Source organism: Lutra lutra, chromosome X, assembly GCF_902655055.1.
Source record: "Lutra lutra chromosome X, mLutLut1.2, whole genome shotgun sequence".
Lineage (NCBI taxonomy): Eukaryota > Metazoa > Chordata > Mammalia > Carnivora > Mustelidae > Lutra > Lutra lutra.
The window spans coordinates 74,250,454-74,272,415 of record NC_062296.1 but is presented as its reverse complement, the minus strand read 5'-3'; the positions used below and the strand labels follow the sequence as shown (position 1 = coordinate 74,272,415).

The following is a 21,962-nucleotide window of genomic DNA, read 5'->3' as shown; positions in this document are numbered from 1 at the left end:
CAAAATTGAGATACAAGAAAGAAATGTGGCTTAATTTAAAAAAACTTATTTATTCAAATTATATCATGCTAATTTTTAATGATCACATACTTCTATGCTAATATGCCACATGAAAACATAGAAAGTCATCTTTTAAAATGATTTTTAGATTTTGTTTATTTATTTATTTTGGAGAGAGAGTGAGAGAGAGCATGTGTAGGGGGGAGGGTTAGAGAGGGACAAGAGGGAGAGAATCCCAAGCAGACTCCACACTAAGCTCAGAGCTGGTTGCAAGGCTGAATCCCATGACCCTGAGATCATGACCTGTGCTAAAACCGTGAGTCAGATGCTTAACCAACCAAGCCACCAAGGCAACCCAAATTAGCTTTTAGCTTAAAACACATTATTCATCATTAAGCCCTCCTCAAGCCTCCTTTGGTAACCCATTTGTTGAATGATGGCCTCTTTCACTAGTCAGTTTCACATACGAAAGTTAAAAATATTTGGGAACAATTTTTCTAAATGGCCAGCTGCCAATAACATCTGACAGCTGTTCAATAGGTGGTTAAAGGTTAAAAACTCCCGAAGACCCGAATGTCAATCTCAAGCCATTTATATTATTAGTAAGTCTTTTTCCTAGCCCAGATCCAATATAACCACCACCTTCATCTTGAGAATAGAATCACCAATCTACATTTTCTTTTTTTAAGATTTTATTTATTTATTTATTTGAGTGTGTGTGTGAGAGAGAGAGTGCATGTGAACACATTAGCAAAGGGGAGGGGTAGAGGGAGAGGAGAGAGAGAATCGCAAGCAGGCTCAATGCTTAGCATGGAGCTGGAGGCAGGGCTCAATATCAGAACCCTAAGATCATGACGTGAGTCAAAACAGAGTCGGATGCTTAACTGACTGAGCCACCCAGGCACCCCTCCAATCTACATTTTCTTAAGTTTCATTGTTCTGAAAAAATCCACGAATCCTTTGGCTTCTCAGTACTCCTAAGGAGCATTGACTAATGTTCTCTCATATGTCATAAAGAAAAATATTTATTACTTTTCCAAACTACTTTTTCATTCCTGATAGTTTCATATTTTCCTTTTCTCATCAAGGTTTTCTTAAATGGTATCTTAAATTTACGTAGTTTTATTTCTTAACTCTCCAGAGTCCAAACTTCCTTTTCCCCCCACAAATGTATTTTTAATAAAAATATTGTGGTTAATTCAGTCAATGGAAGGGGAAAATTCTACTGGACCAGATGGTTGATTTCAAGAAACAAGGTAACTAGCTGATTGACAGGTCTTGCTGGGGTTTTTTTGTTTATTCCCCTTCCCTCAGATTTATTGAGTTATAGTAGAAATTATTTAAGTTTAAGGTACACAGTGTGATATAGGTATAGCTATAGCTATAGATATATAGAGAGATGTATATATTGTGAAATGATTGCTACAATGTTAACATACCTATCACCTCACATAACTGCTATTTTTTTGTAGCAACATTTAAGAGCTAATCTCTCAGTAACCTCTGAGTATATAAAATATAGTATTGTTAACTATAGTCACCATTCTATATATTATATCCCCAGAATTGTTTATCTTATAGCTGAAAGTTTATACCCCTTGACCAACGTCACTCTCTTTCCCCTACTCCACAGCACCTAGCAACCCCATTCTACTCTGTTTCTGAGTTCAGCTGTTTCTATTCCACATGTCAGTGAGATCATACAGTATTTGTCTTTTTTTGTCTGACTTATTGCAGTTAGCATAATGCCTTCAAATCTAAGTTGTTGCAGATGGCAAGATTCCCTTCATTTTTATGGCTGGATAGTATTCTGTTGTATATATCAACCGCATTTTCTTTATCCATTTGTCCATTGATGGACACTTAGGTTGTTCCCATGTCTTAGCTATTGTGAATAATGCTGCAAGGAGCATTAGGGTACAGATACCCCTTTGTGAGAGTGATTTTATTTCCTCTAGACATATACCCAAAAGTGTAATTGTTGGATCATATGGTAGTTCTATTTCTGATTTTTTTGAGGAAACTTCATACTGTTTTCCATAGTAGCTGTACCAATTTACATCTTCACCAGCAGGGTGCAAGAGTTCTTTTTTTCTACATCCTTGCCAACACTTGTTATCTCTCGTTTATTTTTGATAATAGCTATCCTAACAGGTTTGAGGTGAGATCTCATTGTGGGTTTGATTTGCATTTCCTTGATGGTTAGTGATATTGAGCATCTTTTCATATACATATTGGCCATTTGTATGTCTTTGGAAAAATGTCTGTTTGGTTCTTCTGCCCTTTTTTTATTGGATTATTAATCTTTTTGATGTTGAGTTATAGGAGTTCCTTATATATTTTCAATATGAACCCTCCCCTTATCTGATATATGGTTTTCAGATATTTTCTCCAATTCTGTAAGTTGCCTCTTCATTTTCTTGATTGCTTCATCTGCTGTGCAGAAGCTTTTTTGTTTGAGGTTGTTCCACTGGTTTATTTTTGCTTTTGTTGCTTTTGCTTCTTGTATCATCTCCAAAGAATCATTGCCAGGACCAGGGTCAAAGAGCTTTACCCTATGTTTTATTGCAGGAGATTTATGATTGCAGGTCTTACATTTAAGTCTTAAGTCCATTTCAAGTTAAAATTTGTGGATGGTAGGTAGGGGTGCCTGGGTGACTCAGTCAGTTAGGCCTCTGCCTTTGGCTCAGTGGGGATCCTACTTCTCCTTCTCCTTCTGCCCCTCTCCCTGCTTGTGCTCCTGCTCTCTGAAATAAATAAATAAAATCTTTAAAAAATTTGTGAATGGTATAAGACAGGTCCAACTTCATTCTCTCTCATGTGGATATCCAGTTTCCCTAGCACCTTTTATTAAAAATATTATCCTTTCCCCAATGATTATTCTTGGCCCCTTGTCAAATACTAGTTTTATATATATGCATGGGTGTATTTTTGTACTCTCAGTTTTGTTCTAATGGTCTGTGTATCTGTATTTATGCTACCACCATACTGCTTTTTCTACATAATTTTATAGTATAGTTTGCATTCAGAAAGTATGATGCCTCCAGCTGGGCTCCTCTCTTTCAAGATTACTTTTGCTATTCAGGGTCCTTTTTTTAGTTTCAGAGGTAGAGTTTAGTGATTCATCAGTTGCATATAACATGCAGTGCTCATTACATCAAGTCCCCTCCTTAATGCCCATTACCCAATTACCCCATCCCCCCACCCACCTCCCCTCCAGCAACCCTCAGTTTGTTTCAGAGAGTTAAGAGCCTCTTAGGGTTTTTCTCCCCTTCTGATTTTGTCTTCTTTTATTTTCCCTCCCTTCTCCTATGTTCTTGTGTTTTGTTTCTTAAATTCCACGTATGAGTGAAATCATATGATATTTGTCCTTCTCTGACTGACTTATATCACTTAGCATAATACCCTCTGGTTCTACCCATGTCATGGCAAATGGTAAGATGTCAGTCTTTTTGATGGCTGAGAAATATGCCATTATATATCTGTGTGTATATATTTATATATACATATATATGTATATAGACCACATCTTCTTTATCCATTCATCTGTCAATGGACAGACATCTGGGCTTTTTCCATAGTTTGGCTATTGTGGACAATGCTGCTATAAACATTAGGGTGTATGCCCTTTCAAATCACTTTGGCTAAATACATCGGAGTGCAATTGCTGGGTCATAAGGTAGTTCTACTTTTAACTTTTTGAAGAACCTCCATACTGTTTTCCAGAGTGGCTGTACCAGTTTGCACTCCCACCAACAGTGAGGGTTCCACTTTCTCCACATCCTCACCAACATCTATTGTTTTCTGACTTGTTAATTTTAGTATTCAGGGTCTTTTTTAGTTCCATATGAATTTTAGGATAGTTTCTTCTATATCTCTGAAAAATGTCCTTGGAATTTTGATAGGGGTTATATTGAATCTGTAGGTGGCTTTGAGTAGTATGGACATTTTAGTAATATTAATTATTCTGATCCATGAGCGTGGGATGCCTTTTCATTTATGTCTTCAGTTTCTTTAATGTCTTGTAGTTTTCAATGTATAGATCTTTCACCTCTTATTTAAATTTATTCCTCAGTATTTTATTATTTTTGATGCTATTGCAAATGGAATTATTTTCTTTGTTTTTTTTTTCAAATGGATTATTTGTTGTTATTGTATAAAAATTCTACAGATTTTTATATGTTGGCTTTGTATCCTGAAACTTTATTGAGTTAGTTGAGTAGCTCCAACAGATGTTTGGTGGAATCTTTAGGTTTTATTATATGTGAAATCATGTCATCTGCAAAGAAAAAATTTACTTCTTTCTTTCCTACTTAAGTGCCTTTTATTTGTTTGCTTAATTGCTGTAGCTAGAACTGCCATTATTGTGTTGAATGGGAGTGGAGAGAGTGGGCATCCTTACCTTGTTCTTGAATTTAGAAGGAAATCCTTCAGCTTTCATTGAGTATGATCTTAGCTGTGGGTTTGTCATATATGGCCTTTATTGTGTTGAGGTATGGTTCTTCTGTACTCAATTTGCTGAGAACTGTTATAATGAAATTATAAATTTTTTGTCAAACTAATTTTTTGAATCTATTTATAAGATTTTATGATTTGTGTCCATGATCCTATTAATGTGGAATGTCATGCTTATTGATTTGCATATGTTGCTCTATCCTTGCATCCCAGGAATAAATCTCACGGACCATGCCGTATTATCCTTTTAATGTGCTACTTAATTTGGTTTGCTAGTATTTTGTTGAGAATTTTTGTATCTATATTCATAAGAAGTATTGGCTTGGAGTACTTGGGTGGCTCAGTTGGTTAAATGTCTGCCCTCGGCTCAGGTCATGATCCCAGGGTCCTAGGACCAAGCGCCACATCAGGCTCCTTGTTCAGCGAGGGCCCTGCTTCTCCCTCTCTCTGCCTGCTGCTTCCCCTGAAGGCTTGGCATTATTTCTTCTTTAAATATTTGGTAGAATTCACCAGAGAAACCATCTGGGCATAGGCTTGTCTTTGTTGACAGTTTTCTGATTAATGCTCTAATTTCCTTAGTTTTTGGTCTGTTCAGATTTTCTATTTCTTCACAGTTCAATCTTGGAAAGTTGTATATTTCTAGGAGTTTATGTGTTTCTTCTAGGTTATCTAATTTGTTGGTATATAATTGTTCATAGTAGCCTCTTATGATCCTTTGTATTTCTGTGGTGCCAGTTGTTATGTTGCCTCTCTCATTTATAATTGTGTTTATTTAATTTTTCTTGTTTTCTTGGTTAGTCTAGCTAAAGGTTGTCAATTTTGTTTATCTTTTTAAAAACCCAACTTTTCATGTTTTGATTTTTTTCCCATTATCTCTGTATTCTACATTTCATTTATTTCTGTTCTAATCTTTATTATTTCTGTCTTCTACTAACTTGGGGCTCAGATTATCTTTCTTTTTCTAATTCCTTGAGGTATATTTATTTGAGATCTTTCTTTTCTATCAGATTTGGGCATTTATCACTATAAATTTCTCTCTTGGAACTGCTTTGTTTCATCTCAATTTTCATTGTGTTGTGTTTCCATTTTTGTTTCTCTCAACATATTTTCTGATTTCTCTTTTGCTTTCTTCTTTGACCCATCACTTGTTCAAGAGTATGTCATGTAATATCCATATATTTGTGAATTTTTCCATATTCTCCCAAACCACTGTGGTCAGAAAAAGAAAACTGATAATGATTTTGTGGCCCAACATACCATCTATCCTAAAGAATGTTCATTCATGCTTGAGAAGAACGTGTGTTTTGCTACTTTTCCCTGGATGTTCTGTACATGTCTGTTAGGTCCATTTGGTCTATAGTATTCTTGTTTTTTAATGTTATATTAGTCACCATACAGTACATCAGTTTTTGATGTAGTGTTCCAAGATTCGTTGTTTATGTATAACACCCAGTGCTCCATGCATTTACATATAACACATACATGCCCTCCTTGATACCTATCACTGGGCCAACCCATTCTCCTACCCCCTTCCCCTCTAAAACACTCAGTTTCTTGGAGTCCACAGTCTCTCATGGTTCATCTCCCCCTCTGATTTATGCCCCCTTCACTTTTCCCTTCCTTCTTCTAATGTCCTCCATGCTATTCCTTATGTTCCACAAGTAAGTGAAACCGTATGATAATTGACTTTCTCTGCTTGACATATTTCACTTAGCGTAATCTCCTCCAGTCCCATCCATGTTAATGCAAAAGTTGGATAGTCATCCTTTCTACATTGGGGTGTATATGGCCCTTCTTTTCACTACATCTGTATCTTTGTCTTAAGTACCCAGTAGTGCAATTGCTGGGTCATAGGGTACCTCTGTTTTTAATTTTTTGAAGAACCTCCACACTGTTTTCCAAAGTGGCTGCACCAACTTGGATTCCTACTAACAGTGTAAGAGGGTTCCCCTTTCTCCACATCCTCTCCAACATTTGTTGTTTCTTGCCTTATTAATATTTGCCATTCTAACTGGTGTAAGGTAATATTCTTTAAATCTACTCTTCCTTTTCAATTTTTTTTATCTCAATGATCTATCTAGTATTGAAAGTGGAGTATTGTAACCTATATCGTTATATTTTTCTCTATTTTCCCCTCAGTTCTGTTAATATTTGCATATTTAGGTACTCCTGTATTGGGTGCACATCTATTTACAGTTGTTATATCCACTTGATGAATTGACCCCTTTATCACGAATAATATGGAGTGAGCTTCTTTGTCCCTTGTGACCAATTTTCACTGCAAATCTATTGTATGTGATATAAATATAGCCACTCCTATTTTCTTTAAGTTGCCACCTGCAGGAATATCTTTTTCCATTCTTTCACTTTCAGCCTATGTGTGTCTTTAAAGATAAAGTGAATCTCTTGTAAGCAGCATATTGTCGAATCTTATTTTTTGATCTCGTCAGCCACTCTTTGTTGTTTGGAAAATTTAGTTCATTTGTGTTTGAAGAGATTATTGAGGGGGCACCTGGGTGGCTCAGTTATTAAGTGTCTGCCTTCTGCTCAGGTCATGATCCCATTGTTGTGGGATCGAGCCCACATGCAGCTCCCCTGGGAAGTCCGCTTCTCCCTCTCCCACTCGCCCTGCTTGTGTTCCCTCTCTCACTGTGTCTCTCCCTGTCAAATAAATAAACAAAATCTTAAAAAAGAAAAGTGATTATTGATAGGTAAGTACTTACTATTGTCACTTCGTTTGTTATTTTGTTTGTTTCTTTTTTTTTTTGCTTTTGTTTTTCCTTTTTCCCCTTCTTCCTCTCTTGTTGTCCTCCTTTGTGATTTTTTTTTAACTCGTATACTTTAATTCCTTTCTCTTTAACCTCTGTGTATTTATTATAGGTTTCTTCTTTGTGGATACCATGAAGTTTACATGAAACATCTAATAGATATAACAGACTATTTTAAGTTGATGAAACTTACCTTCAATTGCATAAAGACCTCTACACTTTTACTTTCCTCCTCCCACAATTTATGCAATTGTCATAATTTACATCTTTTTATATTGTGCATCCATTAAGAAATTATTGTAGCTGTAGTTATTATTATTAATTTTAATTTATTCCAATGTAGTTAACATACAGTGTTACATTATTTTCAGGTTGTAGTTAACATACAGTGTTACATTATTTTCAGGTATACAGTATCCTGGTTCAATAATTCTATACGTCACTCAGTGCTCATCATAAGTGTATTCTTTAATTCCTATCACCTAGATCACCCATTCCCCCCCACTCACCATCCCTCTGGTAACCATCAATTTGTTCTCTATAGTTAAGAGCCTATTTCTTGGTCTGTCTCTCCTCTCTCTCTTTTCTTTTCCCTTTGTTCCATTTGTTTTGTTTCTTAAGTTCCACATATGAGAGTATTTGTCTTTCTCTGACTAACTTATTTCACTTAACATTATATTCTCTAGCTCTATCCATGTGTTGCAAATGTCAAGATTTCATTCTTTTTTTATGGCTAAAGGATAGTCCATTGTATATACATACCGTGTTTTCTTTATCCGTTCATCTATCGATGGACACTTGAGCTGCTTCCAAAATTTCATTATTGTAAATAATGCTGCAGTAAATGTAGAGGTGCACATATCCTTTCAAATTAGTGTTTCTGTGTTCTTTGGGTAAATACCCAGTAGTGCAATTACTGCATCATAGGGTAGTTCTATCTATATATTTTTTAGGAGCCTCAATACTGTTTTCCACAATGGCTGCACAATTCCATATTCCCACCAACAGTGCACGAGGGTTCCTTTTTCTCCACTTCTTCCCCAACACTTGTTGTTTCTTGTGTTGTTGATTTTAGCCATTCTGATAGGTGTGAGGTGATATCTCATCATGTTTTTGATTTGCATTTCTTTATTGATGAGCGATGTTGTACATCTTGTCATGTGCTGATGGCCATAAGTATGTCTTCTTCAAGGAAATGTCTGTTCACGTCTTCTGCTCATATTTTAATGGATTATTTGTTTTGGGGGGTGTTGAGCTGTATAAGTTCTTTATGTATTTTGTATACCAACCCTCTATCAGATATGTCATTTGTAAATATCTTCTTGCACTCACTATAGTTTGTCTTTCAGTTTTATTGCTTATTTTCAATCAATAGGTTGTAGGTTGTCTTTTCATTTTATTGAATGTTTTCTCTTCTGTGCAGAAGCCATTTATTTTAATGCCCCAATAGTGTATTTTTGCTTTTATTTCCCTTGCCTCAGGAGACCTATGTAGAAGAATGTTGCTACAGCTTATATCAGTCAAATTCTTGCATGTTCTCACTAACCAGGATTTTTATGGTTTTAGATCTCACATTTAGGTCTTTAATCCATTTTGAGTTTATTGTTGTGTATGGTGTAAGAAAGTTTTCCAGTTTCATTCTTTTGCATGTAGCTGTCCAGTTTTTCCAGCACCACTTGTTGAAAAGATTGTCTTTCTCCCATTGCACATTCTTGCCTCTTTTGTCAAAGATTGATTGACCATATAATGGGTTTGTTTCTAGGCTTTCTATCCTGTTCACTGATCTATGTGTCTATTTTTTGTGTAAGTACCATAGTGTTTTGATTACTACAGCTTCGTAGTGTAACTTAAAATCTGGAATTGTGATACCTCCAGCTTCTTTTCCTTTTTCAAGATTCTTTTGGCTATTTGGCAGCATTTTGTGGTTCCATTAGAGTTTTAGGATAATTTTTCTATTGCATTTCTAGACACCAGTAATAAAGCAACAGAAAGAAAAATTAAGAAAGCAGTCCCACTTACTACTACATCAAAAATATTAAAATACCTAGGAATAAACTTAACCAAGGAGGTAAAAGACTTGTACTCTGAAAACGATAAAAGATTGATGAAAGAAGTTAAAAACAACACAATCAAATAGAAAGACATTCTATGCTCATGGGCTGAAAGAACAAATATTGATAAAATGTCTACATTACCCAATGCAATCTATAGAATTAATGTAATCCCCACAAAATACCAATAGTTAGGGGTGCGTGGGTGGCTCAGTGGGTTAAAGCCTCTGCTTTCGGTTCAGGTCACGATCCCAGGATCCTGGGATCGAGCCCCACATCCAGCCCCACATCGAGCCCTGCCTTGGGCTCTCTGCTCAGCAGGGAGCCTGCTTCCACCTCTCTTTCTCTGCCTGCCTCTCCGCCTACTTGTGATCTCTGTCAAATAAATAAATAAAACCTTTTTTAAAAAATACTAATAGTTATTATCACAGAACTAGCACAAATAATTGTAGTTATTTTTAATATTAGTTTTGTGAACTTTTATACTAGAGATAGAAGTATTAGGGTAGGGGCGCCTGGGTGGCTCAGTGGGTTGAAGCCTCTGCCTTCGGCTCAGGTCATGGTCTCAGGGTCCTGGGATCGAGCCCCGCGTCGGGCTCCCTGCTCAGCAGGGCGCCTGCTTCCCTCTCTCTCTCTCTGCCTGCCTCTCTGCCTACTTGTGATCTCTCTCTGCATCAAATAAATAAATTAAAAAAAAAAAGAAGTATTAGGGTATTCTGAATTTGACGATATATTTACCTTTACCATTGAGTTTTATATTTTTATGTTTTCATGTTTTTGTTTAATGTCCTTTCATTTCAACTTGAAAATTTTCCTTTAACATCTTTTTTTTTTCACTTTACCATTTCTTGTAAGGCAGATCTAGTGGTGATAAACTCCCTTAGCTTTTGTTTGTCTGGTAATGAGTTAATTTCTTCTTAATTTTGAAGGACTTCTTTTCTGAGTATAGTATTCTTATATTCTTGGTTGACATTTTTTTTTTCATCACTGTGAATGTTTTATCCCATTCCCTCCTGACCTGCAAGATTTCTATAGTTGAGTTTCTATGGTTTATTTAAGATGATTATTTTGAGTTCTCTGTCAAACAAATTATAGATCTCCATTCTTTGGGGTTGGTTACTGGAATTTCATTAGTTTCCTTTGGTATTATAATGTTTGCCAGATTCTTCGTGATCTATGTACCTTTGCATTGATGTCTGTACATTTGAAGGAACAAACACCTCTTATAGTCTTTATAGAATGATTTCAGCAGGTAAAATCCTTCTGTCTGTTCCCAATGGGATTACGTACAGAGTTGCAGTCATTCTGGGTTTGAGCCAGTTGTGCAGCTATTTCTGGGTCTGTAGTGAGGTTCATGTTTGGCAGGCTTGTTACCAGGGTCTCATATGAGCAAGGATCTCCTCTGGTACCTGGGTCTATTGACCTACCTCTAGTACCTTGCTCAGTAGGATAGTGCCTGTATAATTGCGCATTTCAGGGTCCACAGTTGGATCTTTAGTCAGTGGGCTTTCACCAGGCATGTGGACAGATATGGCTCCAACCAGGTCCCTGGGAGAGCATCTGTATGGTCACTGTGTGGGACCCTGGGTGGGCAGGACTTGCTCTGGACCATGGCAGAAGGGATTTAGACACAGATGTCTTATTTTTGGCCATTTTGCTGACATCATTCCCATTTTTCATTTTTTGTTGAACATTGCAATCAGAATCACTTGAAAGTCATGGGAAGAGTAAATCAATGGCTATGTTCGAATTTGTGCATACTATTGCAAAGAGCATGTACACCAGCTGTTTTCTATCTCTTCAGTGAACAGAATTATAGTTGAGGGTTTCAAGTACAGAAAATAAAATTTAAAGAATAAAGTTTAGAATAAGAAATATACTCTTGGGGCACCTGGGTGGCTCGGTGGGTTACGCCTCTGCCTTCGGCTCAGGTCATGATCTCAGGGTCCTGGGATCGAGCCCTGCATCAGGCTTTCTGCTCAGCGGGGAGCCTGCTTCCCCCTCTCTCTGCCTGCCTCTCTGCTTACTTGTGATCCCTCTCTCTCTCAAATAAATAAATAAAATATTTTTTAAAAAGTACCCCCCCAAAAAAAGAAATATAGTCTTGTACTACCCTGTTATGATTAACCACCTTTAAGCTGTTTATAAACTTAAGTTGAACTGAAAAGATCACAGACTTATTCTTTAAAAACCTTAGCATAGTTCTGTTTTTTCTATGGTTATAAAAATGTCAATTTTTCAGAGTTTCTCCAGTCATATAAAACTCAGACATTAAGATATTAGGTCAATATATGTTCTTATAAATATTAAACCAATATAAGTACTTACAGATATTAAACAAAATTAAAGAGATGTTACCTAAGATTCATATTTATCAGGTAATTGAGAAAATAGAAGAAAACTTGGATATATGATCTTTGAGTCAGAGAACATTGCTGAATTTAGTATGGTATCTGGCATGATGTTTGCAGTCTGATAGCTTTTAAATCAGGAGTTTCCTTCTGGTAGTAAATAAATGCCTAGCCCATTACTGCTCTGACATAGACCCTGGGGAAAGAGAGGAATTAGATATCAATCAAGTGTTCCATTGATTTGAAGCTGCTGCCGCTGATGCTCACAAGGGGCTTTTGAGCCACATTTACTACCAAGATAATCTGCATGTGAGCAACTTCTTTTTATCGAAGAGATATCAGCTTAACTACTACTATAAATTTGTCCAGATGATATAAAAACTGACTGAGGCCTTAGCACCAATTCCTGAGGTTAATTTAAGCTTAATATAGTTAATGTATACATTACTCTAGGCAAGAATCTACTTCCTTTTTGGTGAAAGTGTGGATTTTCAGCTTTCTTGTTTAGAGTACATCCCCTGTAAGTATCAGCACCACTTATCATGGATCTGACACTGCAGTGATTAGTTTTGTCATTCTCTGGCCAATTAACCACAGCTGCAGGCAGTTCTTTGATGCCCTTGAGCCCTCGGGATGCCTATACCCTGTCCTAGAGCAGAGTTTCTCGAAGTGTAGTCCCTGAACCAGCAGTAGCTTCACCTGAGACATTGCTATAGATGAAAATTGTTGGAGCTCACAGGTGGTGCAGTTGGTTAAGTGTCTGACTCTGGATTTCGGCTCAAGTCATGATCTTGGGGTCATGAGATTAAGCCTAGGTAGGGCTCCATGCTCAACTCGGAGTCTGCTTAAGAATCTCTCTCCCCGGGTGCCTGGGTGGCTCAGTTGGTTACGCGACTGCCTTCGGCTCAGGTCATGATCCTGGAGTCCTGGGATCGAGTCCCACATCGGGCTCCCTGCTTGGCAGGGAGTCTGCTTCTCCCTCTGACCCTCCCCCTTCTCATACTTTCTCTCTCTCTCAAATGAATAAATAAAATCTTTAAAAAAAAAAAAAGAATCTCTCTCCCCGTCCCTCTGCCTCTCCTGCTCGGGTACGTACACACACACACACTCTCTCTCTCTCTCTCAAAGAAATAAATCTTTTAAAAATGCAAATTCAAAAACTTACTCTAGAACTATTGAATGGAACACTATGGAGGTAGGGCCCAGCAATCTATATTTCAGCAATCCCTCCAAATTGTTGTCATTCATGCTCAAGTCTGAAACCACTTTTTCAAAGGAGTTTATAAGGTCTCTAAGGTCTTCCCTTGACTCATAGTGAGAAACTATAGTTCAGGACTCTTCCAAAGGAAACTTGGTAAATACTGACCCCATAGCTTCTAGTAATTCCTTGAGGAGTCCAGGCAGCATGGAGTGTATATCTCCAAAGCCATTTCTCCTAGAAAATAATCTCAGGTCTTGAGAAAATCCCCACACTGGCTGTAAAACGTAAATCATGTGATATGCAAATGAAAGATTATCCATTTATTTAATCAACAAATCTGTTTGATCATCTACAAGCTCTGGTGGGATATCTGAGTCAAGGATATTGTAGTCAAATAAAAAAGATAAGATGTGAGCACAATAATACCATACATGGGAAAAGAGATTATGTCCAAGTCAAAGATATCAGACTCAAAATCAAAAGAAATCAATGAAACAGATCTACCTGCTGGCTTTTTGACAATGAGTAAACATCATTATTTTCCAGGATACCATAAATATAATCAGTGGTGAGATTTGGAAAGATAAATTTTACAGCTCCATGTGGAATGGGCCAGAAGCGGAAAGAAACAGAGAGGAAGACCTACTAAAACAGACTTATAACAGCTAAGAAAGGAGTAGGGCCTGACCCAGGATGGAAGTAGAATCCAAAGGACTTTTACCAGTGAATGCCTGTGAGATTATCAGTAATTAAAAAGGATAAGTGGAACATATATTTGACATTTGGAGACTAAAGAAGTGAGATTATAATGCTATTAAAGTGGAATAAAAGGTGAAGAACAGAGCTTGAGATGGAAAGCTTGTTATGTTGTGAGAATGTTGAATATGAGGTGCATGCTGAGCATCCAAATTAAGGGGCCCAGGTTACAGGTAAAAGAGGGATATGGTTGGTAGTTCATGAGAAGGAAAATAAGACTGCACATCTAAATCAGGGAGTTAGCTATGCAGAAGTAATTATTAATGTCATGGGAGAAGAGATTTTTAAGGGAAAGTGGGCTGAAAGAAAAATGAAGCAGGCACAGAAAACATCTTGAGAAATAAAGCATTTGAGTTGGAAGAGAGACATCCATGGAAGAGGCAGAGGAACAGACAGTGTCATGTAAGCAATGGTGATATCAGGCTGAAACTTACCAGTATCAGTAGGTCAGTTGTTTACATCTCTTCTGAGTCATATGTGCTCTGTTCTTATTGGTGTTCATATTGATCTGCTTTTCAAATATTTTAAGCTTAGAGAAGACAAAGGACTAAGAATGAGGATCTGGTTATTATACTTCCCAGATCTGGGCAAACTTCAACATGTTATAGTACTGTGTAGCAAACTGGGAGAAAACAACTTCCAAGAAAGAAAATAGTATATGCATGAAATCATTCTATAATCCACTCTGTTTTAAGGAGTCCTCCCTTTGGTCCATGACCCCTATAATAGTCTTAGCAACATGTTTGTCCCCTAGAAATAAACTGTTAACTTGTGTACATCTCCTACTAGACTGGTAGCTACTGACGGGTATTGTAAAGGAAGTCTTATATCTCAGATATGGCATGTGGGAATATCTAATGAATGGACACTTTAATTAAATATTAACTGGTCTTACATCCTAGCTTTATTATGTACTATTTTCTATGATTTCTTATTCAACTAAAGTGTTTATATCAACAAAATATACCACTATAGACTGCTGGCATATGTGCATGACCTGCTGTAGCAAATGCAATTATCGTTTTTGATGAAAATTGAATTTTATTTATAAAATAAAATAGCTTTTTATCTATAAAAAGCTATTTCCTGGTTGAAGAATAAGGAATATAGCAAATATCAGAGTATAGCATGTTTGGGATGATTCCTATTTTTCTAAACCTTTTTTTTTTTTTAATCTGAAACCTGTTTTAAAAAAAAAATCTACTGGGGCGTATGGGTGGCTCAGTGGGTTAAGGCTTCTGCCTTCGGCTCAGGTCATGATCTCAGGGTTCTGGGTTCGAGCCCCAAATCAGGCTCTCGGCTCAGCAGGGAGCCTGCTTCCCCTGCCCCCCCCCCCGCCTGCCTCTCTGCCTGCTTGTCATCTCTGTCAGATAAATAAATAAAATCTTTTTTAAAAAAATCTACTATACCTAAAGGTTTTCTTTCAGGCAGCCTATAGCAGAATTGTTAGTGTCTTTCTTTCTTTTTTTTAGATCTGAGTTTGAATTCTTTTTTTTGTTTGTTTTCTTTTTTTTTTTAGTTGTTAGTTTATTGTATACCTATGTTAACTTCAGATAGAGTTAACAGTTTTCTGAGTTTGCCTTAACAAGTTTTAACTATAGAATAACTTGTAGAGGGCTGGGGACTATCAGACAACTAAAATGAACACACCTATATGGATCTCTGATAGTGAACTCTAGTGTCCCCAGGTCAAAGGGAGTGCCCCAAAGCCACCCAGAGCAACAATTAAGGACATCCCTCTATTTCTGATGTTTTATAACTCCAAAGTTTTAAATGTTCTGTGCCAAATACAAAGCTCATTTTGTTCTGAAATTTAGGGATGTTTCAATTCAACTTGATCTGATAATTCAGTAATACACCGACAATCATCCGGGAAGTAGAAAAGAGAGCTAAGGATTGATATTTGGTAAACTCTGTATATTGGTAGCATTTAGATTTGAGGTGAATTATGAATCCTGATATCACATTCTGAAAAAGCAATGGATGAATGAGAGACTATCCAGAAGATACATGACTTATTTGCATTAGAAACACAAATAGGAAATTTGGGATGCTTAACGTTAAAAAAAATTAAGGTCAAGATAATGCATGATAGCAATCATCAAATATTTGAAGAATTTCCATGTAAAAGGGGGAAAGAAGAAGGAAAGAAATAGATTTTATTTTATTTTTTTAAAGACTTTATTTATTTATTTGACAGACAGAGATCACTAGTACACAGAGAGGCAGGCAGAGAGCAAGGAGGAAGCAGGTTCTCTGCCGAGCAGAGAGCCCTACGTGGGGCTCGATCCCAGGACCCTGGGATCATGACCCGAGCCGAAGGCAGAGGCTTTAACCCACTGAACCACCCAGGCACCCCAAAAAACAGATTTTAGAACAAAGTTTCATTCATTTATTTTGTAATGTTTTATTCTTATGGTCAAACTGATAAACATGATAAAAAATATTGGCAGTATTTTACATGTGAGATAAATGAAGATCAACAAAACAATATGGTTTTCTAATATAATTCAGTGGAATAATATTCTAAGTCCCCAAATCCAAGAACTGGTTCCCAGTAGATAAGTAATTATTCCACGCTTGATTTTATTTTCTCCCCAGCAGAGTCTGGTGATGGGTATTAAGGAGGGCACGTATTGCATGGAGCACTGGCTATTGTACATAGACAGTGAATCTTGGAACACTGCATCAAAAACTAATGATGTATTTTATGGTGACTAACATAACACAATAAAAAAGAAATTTAAAAAATCAGTACAGAGCCCACAATCAAAATACCATTCCCCTGTGGTCAAGCCAGGTGCACTTTTTTTTTTTTTTTTTCAACAAAGTAAAATGGCCAAGGACAGGATTAGTTGAATGTACAGTTACTTAGAGTAAGAGCATACTATTGAACCAAGTGCCTTTTTTTTTAAAGATTTTATTTATTCATGTAAGAGAGAGCATGAGCAAGGAGAAGGTCAGAGAGAGAAGCAGACTCCCCGTGGAGCTGGGAGCCTGATGCGGGACTTGATCCCTGGACTCCGGGATCATGACCTGAGCCTAAGGCAGTCGTCCAACCAACTGAGCCACCCAGGTGTCCTAAACCAAGTGCCTTTTATAAGCAGTCAAGATTCTCCATGACCTATACATCAAAAATGTTAAAAGTTAACATTCCATTGCTCTTTTTGTTCATTTTCTTACTACTGTCTTTACAACAACAAAACCAACAAATAAAAATACCTCCAAATGAATTCCAGAATATTTGACATCATTGAATTCTTATTGAAAATTAGTAGAAGCTTCTTTCTTTGGTCTCCCCAAAGTAGGGCATTTAGAGATTTTTTTTTTAAGATTTTATTTATTTATTTGACAGAGAGAGATCACAAGTAGATAGAAAGGCAGGCAGAGAGAGGGAGGGAAGCAGGCTCCCCGCTGAGCAGAGAGCCCGATGTGGGACTCGATCCCAGGACCCTGAGATCATGACCTGAGCCGAAGGCAGCGGCTTAACCCACTGAGCCACCCAGGCGCCCTAGAGATGTTTTTTAAAAGAGTTTAATGTTTTCATGTCCTAATGTTTTCTTTGGAGAGCAGTGACTTCAACTTTACTCTGTAATCTTTTTGACAGACAATAAAGATTATGATGCATACTTATCATACACCAAAGTGGATCCTGACCAGTGGAATCAAGAGACTGGGGAAGAAGAACGCTTTGCTCTTGAAATCCTACCTGACATGCTTGAAAAACATTATGGATATAAGTTGTTCATACCAGATAGAGATTTAATCCCAACTGGAAGTAAGTTAATGTTTTCATTTGAGAGTGTGCATACTCTTTTTGTCTGTCTGTATGTCATCATTATTTTTAGGCAGAATTTTAACTTGTGGTTCTCTACATCAAAAATAGTATCAGTGTCTCAAGAAAGAAATGTCATTATGTGTTCATATGAAATTTAATTTCTGATGCCCCTGAGAAGCTAGTTCCACTATTCTGTAAAGCACCTCCTTTTATGAGTCTTGACATTTGAAAAAACAAATGGGAGATTTGTACCTAGGAAAAGTATTTCTAATGCTGAGAAAAGCAAAGTCCGTACTCTATTCGGTGCGGTCATTGGCTGTTTTCATCTTCTGAGGTATGACCTAGCAAGCAACAATTCTCATGTAATGTGTGAAAGAGAAGCTGCTGGGGCTTTCTGGAGCAGGTGTTTGATCCAGTCATTCTGATAAGCTCTCTTCTCTTTTATAGCATACATTGAAGATGTGGCAAGGTGTGTAGATCAAAGCAAGAGGCTGATTATTGTCATGACCCCAAATTATGTAGTCAGAAGGGGCTGGAGCATCTTTGAACTGGAGACCAGACTTCGAAACATGCTCGTAACTGGAGAAATTAAAGTGATACTCATTGAATGCAGTGAACTCCGAGGCATTATGAACTACCAGGAGGTGGAAGCCCTCAAGCACACCATCAAGCTCCTGACGGTTATTAAATGGCACGGACCAAAATGCAACAAGTTGAACTCTAAGTTCTGGAAACGTTTACAGTATGAAATGCCTTTTAAGAGGATAGAACCCATTACGCACGAGCAGGCTTTAGATGTTAGTGAGCAGGGGCCTTTTGGGGAGCTGCAGACTGTCTCGGCCATTTCCATGGCTGCGGCCACCTCCACAGCTCTAGCCACTGCCCATCCAGACCTCCGTTCCACCTTTCACAACACGTACCATTCACAAATGCGTCAGAAACACTACTACCGAAGCTATGAGTACGACGTACCTCCTACCGGCACCCTGCCTCTTACCTCCATAGGAAATCAGCATACCTATTGTAACATCCCTATGACACTCATCAACGGGCAGCGGCCACAGACAAAATCGAGCAGGGAGCAGAATCCAGACGAGGCCCACACAAACAGTGCCATCCTGCCGCTGTTGCCAAGGGAGACCAGTATATCCAGTGTGATTTGGTGACAGAAAAGCAAGGGACATCCCGTTCCTGGGAGCTTGAGCAGAGTGTGCAGCCCAGTGCCTGGAACTAAATCCTCGACTGCTGCTGTTAAAAACATGCATTACAATCTCTAGAACACGAGGAAAAACAGGGTCTTGTACATATGTTTTTGCAATTTCTTTGTAGCATCAGTGTCTTCCTGTTTTACCATGTCTCTTACCATTACATTTTTTGACTTTGTTTTATATGTCATTGGAATTTGTAAATTTACATTTTTTTAAAGAAGAGACTTATGTATAGATAGAAAACCCTTTTTTGCTTCATTAGTTTAGTTTTAGAATGGGTTTTATTTTCTTTCCTTGATTTTGTTTTGCTTTTAACATTTCCTTGGGGTGCTTGGACAAATCTATCCGATGGGACAAGGAGCACCGGATCCTCTCTTGGGTTCTGCCTAGGATCAGCAGGGCCACGTGGGCCTTCAGAGAGCAGTGCAACGAATGCCAGCATTGCCATTTGGGAGGAAAAAAAAAGATGAGAAGAACACTGTTCGTAGGAGGGCCCTGTCAATCAGAGCCCTGAATCTCTTCCTTGTCCCACCTCATTCCCCACCTCTACCCTTCTAATAGCGGCATGATGTGTAAACTCTGAGGAGGGCTGGGGGTGGGTCTAACTGTCTTAACATTTAATTCACTGCTCGTCAGAATACACTCCAGACCCAGAAGTGTGCTAGTCACTTGACAGTGACCACTACAGTGTGCTAAGAAGAGAAGATCGAGGGCCTGAAAATGGGGGAGAGAGTGTTGTTTCTGTTTTTTAAATGAGTTGATGTACCCTTATATAAATATATATATATATATAAAACACACACACAACAAAACAAAAGAAACAAAAAACAAAAAAACACAAAAAAAACACAAAAAAAAACACAAAAAAAATCAAGCCCTATATTTGATCACTTCCTGGAAAGGCATGAATGTGTTTGTGGCTGTTTTTGTTTAATATTCTACTTCCTCTTTTCCCTCTATAATTTTTCTGCAAATGAGATTATGTGCAAATGCCAGGCAGGTTAACTCAAAAGGGTGAATCAACACAAGTCTAAATGAAATCTACATTGAAGGCTTCCAAACCAAAGGGAAGGACAGGATGTGTCATCAAATATGTTTTGTCACCTTGTATTATACGAAATGTTATTTTCTAAAGAGTCAGAACAAATCTGTGAAACTTACTATGGGATCCCCTTGTATTTAAATGTTAATTCACTGTATTTAATTTTCAATGCTACATTCAGAATCAAGTGTTTGGTTTCAGTTTGTGAACATAAGCAACACTTAGTAATATCAAAGTGTTTATATAAGAACTCGGGAGGTCAAACATATGAGTACCAACAGAAATCACTATTTTCAAAATAAATATTATTTACACAAAATAGTTTTTAAATTAGATGAGAAAGTGTTTAAAATAATTTTACTGTATAAATAATTCGTTTTATTTTAACTGTGTAATTCTATCTTTCAGAAACAGAAAGCTGATGCTCCCAGGAAATTCAACCCTTACCATTTAGCTTTATGTTTGAAATCAATGGCATAAGCAGCTAATACATATTCATGTTGAAGACGATGCAAAATCAGTCATCAAGGAACTTGCAGAGGGTGGAATTGTTAAAGGGAAATATTACCTACGTAGCTTTTAGTTAAAAAGAAATCAATGTGATGAAAACACTGATATAGAACTTATACATTCCTGTAGTGATTCCTTGTAGGAACTTCCATGCCAGTCATCGCCTGTGGGCTCGTGTCGTGACTATTGTATGTTCGGTTTATTCCTACCACCATATAATGAGAAAACAATTCTACAGTTTGGGTTACAATACTAAACGTGTGAGTTGGCCAAACACACGCAAAAGTGTAAACTTCAAAAAGAGTTCAATTGGGAGGGTAAGATTGAACTGCAAATGTACCGAGATGAGCATAAGAACTTTGCAACAATGCGAAGGTCTCAGTATTTGTGTGACAAGGTAAAGGAGCCTTGGGATGTGCAGTGATTTTTATTTGCTTAAAAAATGTTTATTTCCCTTACAAGTCACCCGGGGTCCTTCTCTACAATCTGTTCTTTATTCCCATGCTCCCCCAGGACCTGTGTCACATTTTCACAAGCCAGAACTGAAGCTGCAAGGACACATAAACTTTGTCAGCTTTGCACATTGGGTTATTTTCAGAATCCAAGAAGGCCGTTGTTTACTTTGTACTATGGACACCTGTCAGGGACTGGTGGCAGCGAACCTCACTGGACTGGATTCCAGACTCCCCCAGTGCTCAGAAAACTGTAAACATGGCAATGGCCTGGTTTATTTCTTTGTTTTTTTTTTTAATTTATTTTTTTTTAAGTGCACGATGGAAGTGTGTAGAGGAAATAATCAGACCACAGTCATATTTTAGGCATCCATAGGTGTTAATTTAGGTGCATTGGGAGTACATTTTTTGTTCTATTTTTAGTGTAGATTTAAGCACTTTGAATAGCATGATTCAGGGATTGATGGGTAATATTTGATATTCTCACAACTTAAGGAACTTTTTTTTCCTCTAATGCTTTGTCATATTTTTTTAAAAAGAAAATAAATGGAGAAGAAGCTATCTATGGCTTTAGAAACATTCCTCCCAAGCATTCCTCTATCAGCTCCATGTGAGAACAAATGAAGGCAACTGTCATGTGTTCACGTGCTCTATGTTTAATAAAAGTTATGTTAGAACTCACAATAAAAAAAAATGTATTTTCCCTAGTGCTTAGGTTTCATCCTTCTCTTTTTTCGGTGGGGGCGGTGGGGGATGAGACTATTGTAGCTGTAGAAACACAGTTGGAAGTGGGACTGTGTTAGCCAGGCTGAGGGAGAGAATGGGCTTCTGGACTTGGACAGATGCGATGTTTGGTATTGCCTGTTGTTTATAATTCACTGCTTGGGCTCTGAGTGACGTGTTATGGATTCAAAGTCCATCTGGTTCTTTAATGTAACCACTCCTTGCTGCCTACGAGCGTCCTATCCTGTATACTGGTGCTCAAATCCTTAACTATTTAATTTGTAATTCACTGCTTAGGTTTCCTATGAGCGGAGAAGAAATTTGTATCTCAGGCAGCCAGCTGATTTAAGTTTAGATCAATTCTGTGAAATAAATCTCAAACACAATGAGTTAAGAGACCTGAAACTACTATATTTCCATAGCTGAACACCTGATTGTTCAAGCCTTCAACCATTTTGTGTTTATTACTTTCTTCATAATCTGTGTATTTGAACCCTATCGGCCTAATCTTAATATCTAGACACTGGCTTCTTCCTTATTTCATTACTACTTAGCATTTTGTAACAAGAGCAAATATTAACTCAGAGCCAACCCCTGAACTCCAAGTGAGTTTTGTTTATCCTCGATAGTCATTAACTTTGACAGATACCATTTATGTAAATTAAGA

The 21,962-nt window shown here is 37.5% G+C and overlaps 1 protein-coding gene across 1 annotated transcript in view; it reads left to right on the top strand.

Moving 5' to 3' along the window:
* The window catches only part of IL1RAPL1 (interleukin 1 receptor accessory protein like 1), a 1,432,909-nt gene extending 1,411,645 nt beyond the window's left edge, over window positions 1-21,264 (top strand). Inside the window, exons 10-11 of the mRNA XM_047716257.1 lie at window positions 17,190-17,360; window positions 17,808-21,264. Of these exons, the coding sequence (XP_047572213.1) occupies window positions 17,190-17,360; window positions 17,808-18,526 (890 nt within the window). The 3' untranslated portion in view covers window positions 18,527-21,264. The remainder of the gene's footprint in view (window positions 1-17,189; window positions 17,361-17,807) is intronic.
* Window positions 21,265-21,962: the final 698 nt, after the last annotated feature.